This window comes from Hippichthys cyanospilos, chromosome 7 (assembly GCF_059441005.1).
Source record: "Hippichthys cyanospilos isolate Australia breed blue-spotted pipefish chromosome 7, RoL_Hcya_1.0, whole genome shotgun sequence".
Lineage (NCBI taxonomy): Eukaryota > Metazoa > Chordata > Actinopteri > Syngnathiformes > Syngnathidae > Hippichthys > Hippichthys cyanospilos.
The window spans coordinates 4,014,709-4,031,154 of record NC_142375.1 but is presented as its reverse complement, the minus strand read 5'-3'; the positions used below and the strand labels follow the sequence as shown (position 1 = coordinate 4,031,154).

The 16,446-nt window shown below is 39.2% G+C and overlaps 1 protein-coding gene across 2 annotated transcripts; it reads left to right on the top strand.

The window, feature by feature from the left end:
• Positions 1-1,502: 1,502 nt before the first annotated feature.
• Positions 1,503-14,896, top strand: dctd (dCMP deaminase). Of its 2 annotated transcripts, XM_088419029.1 has the most exons (6): positions 1,523-1,794; positions 1,993-2,089; positions 5,109-5,244; positions 7,296-7,412; positions 9,568-9,664; positions 13,941-14,896. In XM_088419029.1, exons 1-6 carry the CDS (start codon positions 1,754-1,756, stop codon positions 14,023-14,025), a joined length of 573 nt encoding a protein of 190 aa, XP_088275155.1. In that variant the 5' UTR covers positions 1,523-1,753; the 3' UTR covers positions 14,026-14,896. The 2 variants fall into 2 exon arrangements, with proteins under 2 accessions (XP_088275156.1, XP_088275155.1); XM_088419030.1 differs by lacking the exons at positions 9,568-9,664; positions 13,941-14,896 and adding an exon at positions 8,368-9,540 and having other exon boundaries at positions 1,503-1,794; positions 7,296-7,359.
• Positions 14,897-16,446: the final 1,550 nt, after the last annotated feature.

Sequence of the window (16,446 nt, the reverse complement as noted above, 5' to 3'; positions counted from 1 at the left end):
TGGACATTTGTAAAGACTTTAGAACATGTGGGATAGGAAGCACGACACAAATCAGCCAGCCAACCAGCCGGTTGCAGGCCACACAGAGACGAACAACCATTCATGCGCCCCATCACATCTAAGGACAATTTTGTATGTCCAATACATCTGTTATGCATGTTTTTGGAGTGTGGGAGGAAGCCGGAGTGAATCCACGCGGGCTTGGGTAGAACATGCAAACTCCACACAGGAAGGTGCCAAAGCAAGGTGGGTTTGAACTCAGATCCCTTTAACTGTGAGGCAGACGTGCAATTCACTGCTCCACCGAGCCACCCGCATTTTTAAAAGCGGCCTCATGACTTGCAAGAGGACTAATGATGATAGCAAGCCCTCATACAACCCGTGCAAGAGTAATTACACGTCAATTTTTTCCACGTCTTTTAGTTTTATTTCGGTTCCAGAGTTGAAGAGGGGAGATTTTGTGCCGAATCAGCCAAGTAGAGAGCATTTCATTTATTAGTTTACGTTTTACTGTAGAAAATATGGACATGGCGAAAAACTGTTTGGGATAACTATCAATGTGAATTGTAAATAATTCACCTGCAGAGAGATTATTATTGAAAAATTAAATATATTTGTGTTCATTTAATTTTATTTTATGTTAAATTGAACATATTCATGACTCTTCAACGAATTAATCCATTCAACCAATTTAGTATATTTTTTGAAATAAATAATTTTGAAATGTTTCTATTAGACCCACGTAATCCACATCATCATCAAAGAGCTTGATTATTTAGTCACTAAATACTGTAGCTACTTGGCAGCGATATGTTTCGAGTAAATTGACCCACTTTGTTATGAGCCGGTGTGCAATTTGCAAATTTTATTTTGTAAACTTCAGTATTCCTGAAAAGTAACTCATATACTTGTCAAAACTTGTCAAATTGAATCTGTTGGCGAATAAAAAGAACACTTATGTTTGGCTTAAATGATTGTTGTTGTTTTGGTTTTTTTTTTCTGCAAACGTTTGGGGGCTGCTTGGAAATGATTGCTTTCCCAAATTGGGTCTGAGGCTCCAGAAGGTTTCAGAACCCCTGGTCTAGTGGGTAAAGACACCATTACAATCAGAGCAATACCCAGATCAGGGTGCACACTAGGGGAGCTGTTGCCACACATGTTAACTTCTTTATTTTGTGGGCTCCTACAAACCAGAAGTATGGTTGGGGTGAACTAATCTGGGAGTATCTAATAAATCTGTAACCCTGAAAAATCAGTCTTTGTACAATCTTCAACTGGGACGAGGACAAGCCTAAAAAAAAATTTAGATGTGAAGTGCTGTAATCTTGATGGTCTTTCCTGAATGTTCTCGTGTGCACATAACTAAATCCCTTTTTTTAATCATCGAGGCCGCTTGGTTGGCCGCTAGATGGCGCTTTAAGAACAGCGGCAATAATTGATATATTAAACTCCTCAAATAGACTTACAGGCACTGCTGTGCAAGAAGGGACATTTCCTTAGTTAGACATTTATTTCATACTTGTGACTGTATTTAATAAGTTTTGGTTTTAGAAAATATCTTTGACTAGCAAAATGTCCTCAAAACATAGGCAACTGCATCTGTTGATGTTTTTGTCCAACTGGGAAACCTAACTCAGGGTAAATTATTTAATGTACAGGCGGGAACTGTCTTCCGGGTAAAGTTAACATGTGCAGCGAGTCAACCAGCTGTCAGAAGTTACATTTTTGGATTTGCTGACCGTGTTTAACGATAATGGAAAGCGTTTCAGGGCAGAAGCCTGATATTTGCAATGGGTAAGATGTGTTTCGTCTGACGGGCGACAATGAACTACGGACATAGTTTACGAACCAACGCTGTCTTTTGACCCATTGTAATGTTAATAAATTAACACCACTTGTGTATCCCACAAGTTTTTTTATTGGGAGTCGCAATTACCTTTTTTTTTCAACTATTTAAAGCCGACTTTAGCAAATGGACTTTTATCTTTACAGGGGCACACACAAAAGGGAAGACTACCTGGAATGGCCCGATTACTTCATGGCTGTGGCCTTTTTATCAGCTCAGCGAAGCAAAGACCCAAACTCACAGGTGTGTATTATGTGTCAACTAACTTAGAACGATTCTTGTAAGTGCTCAAGTTGATAAGCGAGGCTTTAGTTAGGATACACATGACCAAAAAAACAAACAACTCAGCTCTGAAAATGGTTGCGTGCGCAACATAGGTGTGATCGTGTGTTTACGTCAGTGACGGGCCACAGGTTTCATCAAAGCGTCTTATGTGTCGACATATATAGATCCATTAAGGCATAGGTGTCGAACTCCATTCCTCGTCCTGGAGTTCGACACCTGTGCATTAAGGGCTGGTCCTGCACATTTTGGTGCCCCAGCGAGATTGACATTTGGGTGCCACGCCCCAAACATCACAACGAATTAACACAAACATGTTTTTTTCTTCTAATTTTCTGGCTCATAACTAAGTCCGTTTTACTCTTTAAATGAGGTAAGAAGAAAAAATTACAAATAAAATGATACAACAATCTTCAAACAAGATATTTGTGAATCTCATTCACATTTATAAAGGTCAAATAGTGCAGTTTTAACAAAATTACTAACAAAGTCAGCCAGTCCTAGTGGCACTAAACATGTTTGTATGCATAGAAACGGTGATATTCAATACTCTTTGACAAAGAGATTACGGAATACGGTGCAAATCACGTCCCATATCAGTTCAATACAGGAGGCAAGAGTTAACTGCCAAATAAAGGACAATTCTGTATTTTACGGGATGGGTGATAACCCTAGCTGTAGCCACATCATCACTGATATAATGGTGCAGCCTGCTACTAATTTTGAGATTCAAGGCAAGTTAGGCAAGCATGATGATGAGTCTTTGGGTTTTGCAACTCTGCAATGCAAGTGTATTGTAGTAACCTAGTTTTTGGTAATAAAACTATTAAGCCCAAACGTGAGGGTTGAGCATTCATCTCAAGCTGTATGAATAAAGCAATAGCTCATAACGTTGCATTATCTAGCTAGCTTTGTCTTTATGACTTAGCTAATGCTCGCGTTAGTGACAATTAGCCTAAAATAACACAGAAACGCAAAGCAAATCTTGGTTGACATAGCTTACCTCTTAATTGGGCTTTCCTTTCCTCCTCCTCTTTTGTCCGTTTGACGTCGGTGCTCTTGTTGTCAATCCATTGTTTTAGCTTGTTGCTTCGTCACTACCACTACATTCAGCTTTGAGCTGTGAACAGAATGCTACGGAGCATGCGCAACAGTTGTTTCGTCAGCTCTCACATCATTTTAGAGATGAAAACCGTAAAGCCCCGGATAACCGAATCATATTCTCACGATGGTCGATCCTTTGTTCTACAATCGATTCCTCTAAGGATTTGTAGCTGTTTACTGTCGATTGGTTAGTCTGCTACCCATACACCCGTATCGCTCACCTGTAAAACCGGATACCCGGTCGTATCGGTTCACCGTTCCCAAGCCTACTTTCAATAGCTCAAGACATTTCAATGTTCAGATTATCCTTAACTATTATTGATGCGTTATGCACTATTGAAAGCTCAGTATTCAAAGCCATCCATCCATTCATTCATTCTAGACTTCTTACCGTCGTCGGGCCCAAACTTCCTTCTCCCCAGCCACTTCGTTCATCTCTTCCGGGGTAATCCCCTTGCTTGCCCAGGCTAGCCCAGGGACATAGCCTCTCCTGCATTTCCTGGGTCATTTCCGGGGCTTCCTCCCAGTGGGATATGCTCGAAACACCTTATCAGGGAGGTGACCTGGAGGAAGCTTAACCACCTCAACTTGCTCCTTTCAACTCAGAGGTGCAACGGTTTGACTCAGAGCCACTCCTAGATGACTGAGCTTCTCACCCTATTCCTAAGGGAGAGCCGGGATACTAGGCTGTCAGTAACGATTATTTCAACAGTCGATTAATCAGCGATTATTTTTTCCAATTAGTTGACTAATATTTTTTTTGCTTGAAAGTAGCTGATACTCTGATGTAGATTGGAAATAACTTCATGAGCCCTTGACTTCACCCAAGATTCAATTTAAATACACACACTTGTAAGAACTTTTATTTAATACAAAAATAAGATAATTCGTATAATTGTGTAATCTGTCTTTAAAGAGTGCAAATGCAACTTGCTACTTGCCATAATGACAGTGAATTTGTCTTGTAGAATTTTCCCTTTTTAGTAAGACAACTTTTGAGTAATACAATGATCAAGAATTCATTTGTAGACAGGTACGAATTCAGTAGTACTGTATAATGAAGTTTAAGTACAAGTGAATACACAGTCCCCCTCCGTCTTACTGGAGTCACGAGTAGCATTCAGCGCTTGTCCGGTATTCCATAGTGTAGCCATGTTTTTTTGAGTAACATGACATTGCATTCCGTGAGGTTCTTGTGTTCGGTAATCCCAAGTCGAAACTCATCAATCTTGTTTTTTAATGACCACACATGTGACGAAATAGCTTTAACCTAGCTACCTATCAGCACTTCGCATTTCCCCCACCTTTGCTTACGCTTTCTACGGCGCCAGCGAACACATCCGGTCAGCCGGATAGATCGCGAAGCGTCGGCTCTTCTCATTAGCTCTGGGATAAGGCAAAGAACATCCCAGCCATAATCTACCGCTTTATCCGGAGTCGGGTTGCAGAAATGGACGAATCGTTATATCAGCGAGCCGCTGGAGATACTGTATCTCAGCTGGCCTGGGAACGCCTGGACATCCACCCATAGGAGCTGGCCGGGGAGAGGGAAGTCTGGGCTTCACTGTTCAAGCTGCTGGCCCTGCGACCCCACAAAGCGCTAGCTAATGGATGGATGGTAATCGATGTAGTCATTTTTTTAAGAAAAGTAATCAGTAACGCAGCTAAATTATCTTTTCAAGGTAAGAGTGGCAACACTGATCACAACAATCATCACAACACCAAAAACAAACAAACAAAAAAAACTTTCAAATCTTCTACAGATGCAATATTCTGAAATCTTGTGTTAGCTACATTGTTTTGCACCTTTTTATTATATGTGCAAGTCTAACCTAATGACCGTAATACCGATTTAAAGTTAATCTGTTGATTACAGGTGGGAGCCTGTATAGTGAACCAAGAAAATAAGATTGTTGGTATCGGCTACAATGGAATGCCTAATGGCTGTGATGATGACCAGTTACCTTGGGCTCGGTCAGCGGATGATCGTCTAGATACTAAATATCCCTACGGTGAGAATCTGTTTCCTCAAGCAATATTGTCTTGTCTAAGAAAGATTATCAAAGAGAGGTAAAGATAAGTATTCTTATCATTTTTGGTGACACCTCTTCAATTTGCTTTATTCTTATTCATTTGGTGCCTTATGACATCAAAGTAATCTGAAGTTTATGCCTTCAAGTTCAAACGAGTTGTTACAGCTCTTCAAAGTTAGGGTACTTTACCCACTTTTGGGATCAAGGAATGCCATACTAAATTCGGGACAATGTTTCAATACCCTCTTCTTTTGTGTTAAGGTTGTAATGAACCTGTAAATTGCTATGATTTTATATTGCAGCCCTGTCTATCAGACTTTAAGCTCAATACAATCATATAAGTGTGCTGTTTTGAGAGATATCAACCTTTTTAATAGTTGATTTTTGAACGATTACAATTTCTTCAGATTTTTAGGTTCCATTCCTTGAAGATGTTTCATGTTGCTGGGGTTTAGCTAGTTTATCATCATGTTTGAGAGCTCTGCTTTGTATTTAGAGAGTTTCAAGGTACTTCGGTATCTGCTGGGTCTGATATGACGATGGTGCAAAATAGTTTGGTGTCAGTTAAATTACCTATATCAAACAGTGGTTAGTAAGGAACGGAATAAAGTAGAACCATTCTTTTTCCAGGTAAATAATGTAATGCAATCTTTCATGTGGTACCACCCATGTTTACATAGACATAGCAGACAATATTCTGTTAGCCTTGAAATATGAGTGAAAATGCTCAATCGGCTGACGTTCTTGGGGTAGCCTTTTCAGATAATGTTTGGGAGTGAACAAGTGCTCGAGAAGTTGACAGCAGTCAGTTTTGCGCAATGGATTGTTTAAAGAAGTGTGATAGTAGACAGCTGGGATAGGCACCAACAAGCCAGCGACCCCACACAGATTTTGATGAGGTGTTATGGAGCGTGTAGGCACAATGACACACTGTGTTGATATTGCGTTGTCAAATACTGACACCAACTGAACTTTGAAAGTTCTTGCAGGCAACCCACTTCACAGACTGAACTGAAACTGATTTGATGACTTCGTGCAGTGGTTCTCAACCATTTTTCAATTATTTACCCCTATGATATCTTTTCAGCCAAGTACCCCTTAACCAATGCAAACCATTGTTGGCTTAAAAAAAGAAAGAAAATAATAAAATGCCGTTGGTGTCTGATTTATTAAACTTCAGATCATTCCAAACTTCATTTGTATTGGTCCACAAAAAAAATAATCAACATAAAGTGTCCTTTTTTGGATCATAGAAGAAATCTGTTGTCAGAAAGACAGAACTTAATTATTCATAAACATTTTTTTCAGAAAAAAATAATCAATATAAAGTGTTAGACCTGTTCTAAAAAAATAATAATTATAAATACTGTAAATATTAGTCCACGTAAAAATATTAAACATAAAGCGTCCTGTTTTGGAGTTACGGTAGAGATCTGTTCACAAAAATAAATAATTTACTTAATTATTAATATTTGTCTGCAGAAAGCATTTGAAAAAGTCTTGCTGTAATGGCGAATAGTGAGCAGAAGGGAGGAAGACATCGCAAAGAATCTCCAATCTCAGCTAAAAAGTGAAATGGGAAATTTTGATTTTGGATTAGGGTTGTGATATCATCAACACAGCACATTGATCGTGTTTCTTCGAAAAATAACCCACATTGATGTTCAGCTGGAGCTCATAGACTTGCAGTCAGATACAGCACTGGCAGGAACACTTTAAATCAGTATCACTTTTGCTATTGACAGTTCAATTAATCTTTCAACAAAACATGCTCAGAAGATGCTTTTTGATTTTGGATCTATCTACACATGGAAATTAAGCTGACCAAATGCAGGTGTCTTTGCATAATGAGTAATTACATTGTTGTGACCGGTCATAAAACACACCTTTTCATCAACTGTTTCACTTTGTTAAAAAAAAAAAAGTTCTTGATCATTTCAAAGGGTTACCAATGGTATGTGATTTGGATGTTTTCATGTCCAGAAAAAAATTGGGCTTGAATGGGTTAATCACTTGGTTGTCACCCGCAGTGTGCCATGCTGAACTGAATGCCATCATGAACAAGAACAGCGCTGATGTGAAGGGCTGCACCATGTATGTAGCACTGTTCCCCTGTAACGAGTGTGCGAAACTCATCATTCAAGCAGGTTGGGATTGCTGACACTAAATGCACAACATTTCGGGCTCTGACTTCTTTTGTCATTCCTGTTATTGCTATTATTTATCTTAGTAATTGATTTAATTACAACACTGTGAGGTACCTATTGTTTCTGTAGATATTATTATTATTGTTATAATTTTTTTTAATGATTATTGTCAGGTCCTAAGTAGCCTCCGCTGCAAAATTGTATTTTTGCCTTTGCTTATGATGGTGACGTATTTGGTCATGGTCGGGAAGCGCTGAGGCTTGCCAGCTTGTTGATGTTGATACCATTCCTTGGTCCATGGCTATTCCCATTCTTGGCATACCCGCGCTTGTTGGAGTGGCAAGCACTGCTGTCCCTGTTCAATGGGTGTCTGCTGGGTCCTAATGGGCTTTTGCTTCCTCACCCACTCCCTCCAAGAAGGCTCTCTCAGCAGAATAGTTGCTTGCCCCAAAGGTTAAGGGAGATTTTTTTTTTTTTTTTTTGCATTCTCGATTGCATGAGATGTCCCCACTTTTGCCGGAGTGGCTTCACCCGGACCTTCTTGGCGGCGTCAAGTGAGATTTCTCCTTCAAACACCTGACCTGACCTGTGATGATGGCATTTCTCTGGTTGCCTCTGACATGGACTTCCAGGGTGTGGGGATTGGGCCTCTATCCGGTTTTTTGTGCCAGCCTCCCCGCCCTCTGCAAGGGACTTGCCGCAAGACACAGAGGCTAACATGCAACACTGCTTTTTTTTCTTCATTCACTTGATTTGTCAAAGAATATGAATCAGAGATTGTTTGGAACAGAATCAAGTGGAAGAACATGAATCTGACCAGGATCCGTCCAAACTCAAATGATGTCAAATCCTACTGGTTACATGCTTGTTCATTCGGACAACACCTTGGCTGTTAGCAACAAAAACTAAAAGGGATGTTCATCCGTTTACTCTTGGCCATCTGGCGCCTTCTTAGGTGTGCTCGACTACCGCCTGGCCATTCTGTGAGAAATTTATCTTCTGGATGTCCAGAATCAGTGAAGCCTCTCCCAAAGGGTGGGTGGCACACAATTTGTTGTTTCAGCTGGCAGAGGTCAATCTCTTTGCCTCATTGAAATCGACGCACTGTTCTATTTATTGTTCCAGTTTTGAATTAATTGTATTTATTTTACGCTTTATACTATATTCACCCGCAAGGATGGGGAATTTGAAGAGGCATACAGTAGCCTAAAAGACAGCACGAATTACAAAATCATAACACACAGCCACAAACAGATAAAATACCGTATTTTTTGGTCTATAAGTCGCGACTTTTTCCTTGTGATTTGAGCCCTGCAGCTTATAGTCCCCTGCGTGTTATCGGGTTTTTCTTTCTTTTTTTTCTTTTTTTTTGCTAGCCACCAGGAGACAATCCACCGGTCAAACAAATGTGTGTATTTATGGAACAACCATGAAATAGAACTGAAAAGATGTTTGATTAAAAGTTTGATGTGTAAATTTGATATAAGGTATATATGATTGTATTTAAATATATATAATCGTATGTATGAATTATCTGCAATGTGTTTATATGTTCACTAAAATAATCTAGCAATTAAACATTGGGAGAGAGGAAGATGCTATCAAAGAATTGATTTTGAGTTTGAATTGCTATTTAACTTTTTTTCTGTTTTATGTTGAAAAATAATCCATCCATTTTTGAATTAATATGTTGGTTCTAAATATGCAGGCATGTTGAGTATTAAAGTGTTAAAGAGTGTTAAAAGAGGACGTTGCTGTTGGCAGGCAATTACTTCTTTTTTTTTAAAAACTATAATTTTTTTAAAACAACTTCTATATAACATCTCTTTGGGTAAATATCTGATGTTATGACCTGCGGCTTATAGTCCAGTGCAGTTTATCCGTGACAAAAATGTTGCTCAATTTTTGCTGCTGCGGTTTATTATACCGGTGCGGCTTATAGTCTGGAAAATACGGTACATACACTAAAAAAAAAACTAAAAATAAAAAATGTGTACCGGTAATAAACTTGCTTCAAGGTTCGGGGTTGAGGAGCTGGACAGTGTGTGTTTTATTTTTTTTATTTATATATATATATATATATATATATATATATATATATATATATATATATGTTTTTGTTTAGTTGCTTTATCTCACTTAATCCTCTGTCCAGGAATTAAGTTGGTGGTCTATCTTTCTGATAAATACCATGACAAACCAGAGATGACTGCCTCCAGAAGACTACTTAACATGGCTGGAGTAAAATTCCAGTGAGTATCTTTTTCATATGTTTAACATCATATTGCCCCTCCAAATTTGAGCTTTGGTGTTCCCAACTTCCTACTACTCAAGCAAGCCCAAAGTAGAAAATTCAAAGTAATGTTGAATGTTGTAAAAAATAAATCCATAAAAAAATACAAATAAATTAATGGTTTTCAATCTCTACTGCCAAGTGTTTTAGCTTCTTCGCTGTGCTTGTCCCACACTTGAAGGGTAGTACCAAAAGCTGAGCATCAAACTGGGTTCCACTCAATGACCAGACTCGTTTTTCCTTTTTCGTTTTCATTTTGATTTTCCTTCCATCCTTGTGTTATGTTGGTTGGCAAAGGAGTGTTTACAGGTGGGCCATAGCCGTAGCCACACGCATGGCCATAGGCATAGGCTTAGCCATAGGTAAAAAACCTTAAAGACAAACAAAAGCCATTAACTCTTACCACATTCCTTATAAAAGCAGGTACACAATACTACACAATCAAAATACTCAGTACACGTTTGACATTAAACGACAGTTTTACCTTAGTTAAGACTAACTACTATTAAATAAATTGATGTGCAAATACAACAAAGTATAAAACGTTCTTATCATAGAAGCCATAATAAATTTCAGCATGCTACTAACTATAATACACACGCCTAATGATTTAGGCAAATTTTCAGTTCATTAAAAAAATGCTTTCTTTTGTCTTCACCTCTCTGCTTCTACCGAATACTCCATTGTCCTCAACAGCTTGAACATGACTGGCCTAGAAATCTTTCAATCAGCGCACAGGCACTCCTACAAGACACATGGATTGGCTCCCACCATGACATTGACTAAAGAATTGTCATAACTCGAGAACTTCTTGTCCTCGGGGGATAGTCCAGATGGGGGTTGTTTTGGAAGCAGAACGATAAAAGTGGGATCGACATTGCGTCCGTTGCATGAAACTCTGAATGGGCTTCAAATTGCCAAATTAGTATTAAATCCTTCATGATGACAACCGTTTTGCTCGAGGACAGCATCCAGTTTACAGGTCAGGTCACTCGCAGCATGAGTCTGTGCGTCGCTCGCTTGCCCAGTGCCTTCAAGGGGGATAGTTTCTTCTCCAATCTGGTTAGATAACATAATAATGTAGAGGTCATCCAAATCCTCTATGGACAAGATTAACAAACCTTCCTTGTTTCATGGATCGATGGCATATCCGGCAGCATATGTCCCGGATGGGCCAGAAGGCTCTCTCTCTCCCAGCAAATCCAAATGACTCCCAGACCACTCACTGTACAACTGCTCTCTTTTAAAAACAAACAGTTGGCTTTATTTAGCCATAGACATGTGGCTTTAATGTTTTGACGGTTTTTAAGTTTTCTGCTGCTAATACAGTGGGCCCCCGTGTTACGAACTTAATCCGTTCAGCGGCTACGCACGTAACTTGAACTGCTCGTATGACGGGCAATCCAAACCTATGTTAATTAGTGAATGCGTGCAACGCGTGCAAAAACCTTAGGTAAAAACATCACGACGTTATACACATTAAAAATGAGTAACATAATCTACTGTACAGTTAAATTAAATAACATATACAAAGGAAAAATGACATTTACCTTTGGGGCGACGTGACTTGAGCTGGGTGGAGGCGGAGGGGAGAGAAGACCAACCCGCAGAATTTATTTATTTATTTTCTTAAACGGGAACTTTTCTCAAACTAGAACATATCACCAGCGATTTCCTTCTCTTTAATCCATAATAGAAGAAGCCTCTCCATTTTGTTGTCGATCGAGGTCCGTCCCCCGGCAAGTAAAGTCTTGCCCTTAGAAGATTGCCGAGCGGTTACGGCCATACTCACGAGCAAGGTTAACCATGCGTGCGCCTCTTTCGTATTTTTTTTTTATTATCTCCTTCGTTTCTATTGTCATCATCCTCTTACTTCTTCCTTTACTGCCACTGGAAATTTTAGAAGCCATGTCTAACAGATAAAGTTTGCAAAGTCTTAACAACATTCCTTCCTTACGTTTTTGACTGATTTTCTCTCCTTCCTTCCGTCCCGACCAGCTGTGCCATCAAGCTAGATGAAGGCATTCGACCAATAGCATATCGGCATCTCCGTGACTGACACCGTGACTGAAACAGTGACTGTGACATTGTAAGAGCAATAGCATATCAGCGTTTCCGTGTCACGCGTGAGCAGATGATTTCGTTGAAGTAGTAAAACGATGACAATTGTACATACACATTGACTGGCAACGCGTGGTTAAATCAGAGATAAAACCATCACATATTTACACTCACATTTAAAATTAGTACCATAACCTACTGTGTAGTTAATTTAATTAACATGGATACACAAAGGATAAATGACATTTTCCTCTGGGGCGACGTGATTAGAGCTGAGTGGAGACGGAGGTGAGCAGAGACCAACCCGCAGAATTTATTTATTTATTTTCTTAAACAAGAACTTGTCTCAAACTAAAACATATCACCGGCGATTTCCTACTCTTTAATCCATAATAGAAGAGGCCTCCATTTTGTTGTCGAGCGAGGTCAGTCCCCCGGCAAGGAAAGTCTTGCCCTTAGAAGATTGCCGAGCGGTTCCGTCCATACTCACGAGCAAGGTTAACTATGCATGCGCCTCCTTCGTATTTTTTTTTTATTATCTCCTGCTTGGTTTCTATTGTCATCATCCTCTTACTTCTTCCTTTACCGCCACTTGCAATTTTAGAAGCCATGTCTAACAGATAAAGTTTGCAAAGTCTTCACAACATTCCTTCCTTCCGTTTTTCACTCATTTTCTCTCCTTCCTTCCGTCCCGACCAGCTATGCCATCAAGATAGATAAAGGCGTTCGGCCAATAGCATATCGGCATATCTGTGATTGACGTGACGCCGGCCAATAGCATCTCCGTGAGTGAGACCGGGACTGACACCGTGACTGAGACAGTGACTGTGACATTGTAAGAGCAATAGCGTTCAACGTTGCCGTGACCAGAGTCGTTGACTGATTTTGTTGACGCAGCAGAGCGAAAATATCTGACCTAATACAATGGCCGGCATGTCTGATTGTTCGTAAGACGAAAGGTTTGCACGTAAGTGGGGGACAAAAAACTCCCTGTGGTCCACGCTCGTAAGTCGAAATGTTCGTAAAAGAGGGTGTTCGTAAACCGGGGGCCGACTGTATAGTGAATTTGGATCAAACATGTTGCGTTTTCTTCAACCACCCCCATCTATAATGTTACTGATGAGAAATGGTACTGATGGTAATAATAGCCATCAGCTTGATAGTAACCAATCCTACACTGACAACACAAGCACCACACATTGGAAAGTATGATATTGTTGAAACAAAATTAGATTGCAATTCATCATTGAAACAGCCGCTGGGAACACAAATTTAATTCAGGCTAAATGTAAGCGACAAGCAACGGAAATATCAGAATTTCACAACGCTGCCTGCTGGGCCTTTCGGAATGTTTTTGTTTTGTTTTTTTTTTGATCAGGCAAAACATTACCACGTTTATCCATCCATATGGTACCATAATCAATGAAAACTAAATGTTTTAATGGCTAAATTCAATGTTTTTTGTTTGTTTGATTTTAAAGGAAATACTGATGGAACAGTAAAGAGTCTCAACATTTATATGTGGAGCAGATTTGCACAACATTTATATGTGGAGCAGAATTGCAAATCATTGACGTAATTTGAGGAGCAAATTTCTAATTCAGGTTAAACACAGGGACCTAATTCAAGGGTTTTTAAGCAATATGATATTATGATTTTAACAGTTTTTCTCAATTATCTTCTCAACTAAATTGACATTGTATGTTGCCGCAAACAGTGTATTCTTGTCTCAAAGCAGTTGTCAAATTAATGTTCTAGTGGCGTATACGTCCAGGCGGGGCAAGAAATTTTTGTATTTGTATGTGGTGGCCAGGGTGTCCCAATACGTTCCCTGGGGGGTAGCCTTTGGTGGCATGCACACTCAGTGTTTGAAAAAAATGTAATCTTTTTATTACATACATTTAAATGTGGTGTTAATAATAATTGGCAGTAATCCAACCATCATTCAGCAGGCATCATAGCATGTTCAAAAACCATTCGGGACCATCAACAGGAAATTGAGTTTTATGTATGCAATTCCATGGGTTTAGTTGCACAAAGTCCAAAATTTATGTTGTATACAGTGATGCAAAACCACTCATTGAGCCATGGTATTCAGTAGATAATTGTATTTTGTATGCATATGTACAACATTGGTCCAATTTACTTTTTTTTTTTTTTTTTTTTTCTGTTAGGCAATTCAAGCCAAAACGGACTGAAATTATCATTGATTTTAATTCCATCAACAACCCAACAGCGCTGGACAACGCAACAAAGTAACCAGTCAGATTTCAGATATTGGGCAGCCATAACGACTGAACACGAAGAGAAGGTGTGGTGTCTCCAACGTTTTTGATGTTTTTGATGTTTTGACCAACTCTGAATGACTCGCTTTTGCGTATTGGTTAACCAGGGGAAATGTAGATGGTGTTTTCACCTTTTAGATTGAAAATGTAATTGCAGGGACCTACAGGTGTCTACAGGTTATTAGTTCAAAGATACCTTTAATTGGGAAAAGATTTTTCAAACTGTATTTAACTTTTAGTTCAAAGGCATTCACGAGCAAAAGTTTTGTTGTTTACCTTCTTTTCACTGTTTTATCATGGAAGCTGGAATGAAACTCACATTTTATAACCTTAATCTGTGTTCAATCTACTTTGAACTCTTAAGATTTCCTGTTAGTGTTGTGAAGACTATTTGACCATGGGACAAAACAATGTGTCAATCTTTTTCTTGACTGTACAATACTCGCACAAATTAGTTTTGCTTGCTTTGCCCTCTTCTGTTTTGATTTTACTGTAAGTGCGGCCCAAAGCTTGTTCCTTTAGGACTGTTACATTATAATATTTTCGCTATCTTCGGCTAATATTTATTATCCTTACTGGTATTATTTACGTATTTAATTAAAAAAATATGCTGGGTACCAAAGATTAGTTTGAGCTGCACCGTCATGATCTTACTATGTTTTCTTTCGTGGTGGTCTTAGTGGTGACAACGCATGGTTAGAGTTCTCCGATAGTTAATTCTTGAATAAATGTATTAGTGTAACATTTGTGTCAGTGTGTCAACGACTACTTTATACGACAAACAATAACTGGGTATGGATTTCATTGTCTTGTACTAGTTCTGATTAAAATTTTCATACAACCAAGCGTGCTTTGACAATTGCATCACAGCTGATTTTGTTTGAATGTCTGTTTACTTAGTGTACGTACATTTGTGCCTTTCTAAAGATGGTGGCTCTTCACTGCAGTTATTTTATAAAACTAGTGAAATTGTTCTGATTTATTGTTCTTTTTTTTCAACAATGCTCTGGCACATTTAGCATTTTAGTTCTGGGGGCTCAAGTCTCTCTGAAACTGAGCTTGATAACTAGTAGTGTGAAGGGTTACCATTTTGAAGCCCTTCCAAAATAGCAATTATACTACAATTACATTGACATTGTGTCTATTGTCTTTTTATCTCCAATAATGACATTGTGCCTATTGTCTTTTTATCTCCAATAATGACCTTTGAAATATTACTTCCAAAATTACTGTAGGCATCATGTTGGTGACACTGTAAATAAACTGTCAACTGATATGAGCTGTGGTATTGTATGAGGAAGTCTGGACTGGCAAGAAAGTATGTTAGAACAGTGCAGGACATGTTGAGAACAGACAGTGGTGAGATGTGCTGGAGGTGTGACAGAAGAGTTCAAGGTGTAGGTGGGACTGCATCAGGGATCAGCTCTGAGCCCCTTTTTGTTTGCTACGGTGATGGACAGACAAGAATCTCCATAGGCGATGATTTTTGCAGATGACAGGTGGAATAGAACCTAGAGTGGTGGGGGTTGGCCGTTGAACAGAGAGCAAGATATTTGTATATGTGAGAATGAAGGGGACTCATTCAGTGAAGATACAAGGAGAAGAGCTAAAGAAGGTGGAGGATTTTAAGTATTTAGAGTCAACAGTCCAGAGAAATGGAGAGTGTGGAAAAGAGGCAAAGGAGCACGTGCAGGTGGCTGGAATAGGTGGACAAAAGTGTCATGTGTGATGGTGTGGTAGTGTTTCAGTTTCACTGTGGTCAGATCAGCAATTCTCTTTGGTCATTGAGGACAAGACAGGAGGCAGAGTTGGAGGTAGCAGAGGTGAAGAGGGCAAGGTTCTCTTTAGGAGTGACCAAGATTGATGGGGTCAAGAATGAATACGTCAGAGGGACATGGTAAGACTTTTAGAGGATAAAGTCAGAGAGGTCAGACTGAGATGGTTTCGGTATGTCCAGAGAGATGGTGAATATATAGGTAAAAGGATGCTGACTTTTGAATCACCATTGTAGGAGGTCTCGAGAAAGACCAAAGAGGAGGTTTATAGATGTAGTGAAGTTAGTTGGAGTGAGAGAAGAGAGGTCTTGTTCTCTGTAAAATCCTTTGCTTAGCTTTGTATTTTTCAAGTCTTCAAGTCTCACCACAATTTGCCTGGATCTGGTCCTTCCAGGTTCAAGTTTTCCAATGTGGTGAGCTCGCCCCATCTCCATTTTATCTTTGAGCTGTAGCTTTTCTTTAAACAGTTTTAATACTTTATTTTCAATTTCAGTCCATGATTCGCTAGGTGTATCCTCGATTCAATCGATAACTAGGTTGTTTATCTTTGAATAACTGCTACATCTTTGTTACTTAATATAGAAATGATACTCCAGACTACGACGTAGTGAGTTGTGGCT

Coding starts and splice junctions, on each gene's coding strand:
- dctd (XM_088419029.1), top strand. CDS start 1,754: ATGGAAAGCGTTTCAGGGCAGAAGCCTGATATTTGCAATGG. Junction 5,245..7,295: donor AGATACTAAATATCCCTACG/GTGAGAATCTGT, acceptor TGTCACCCGCAG/TGTGCCATGCTGAACTGAAT. Junction 7,413..9,567: donor GAAACTCATCATTCAAGCAG/GTTGGGATTGCT, acceptor TCCTCTGTCCAG/GAATTAAGTTGGTGGTCTAT.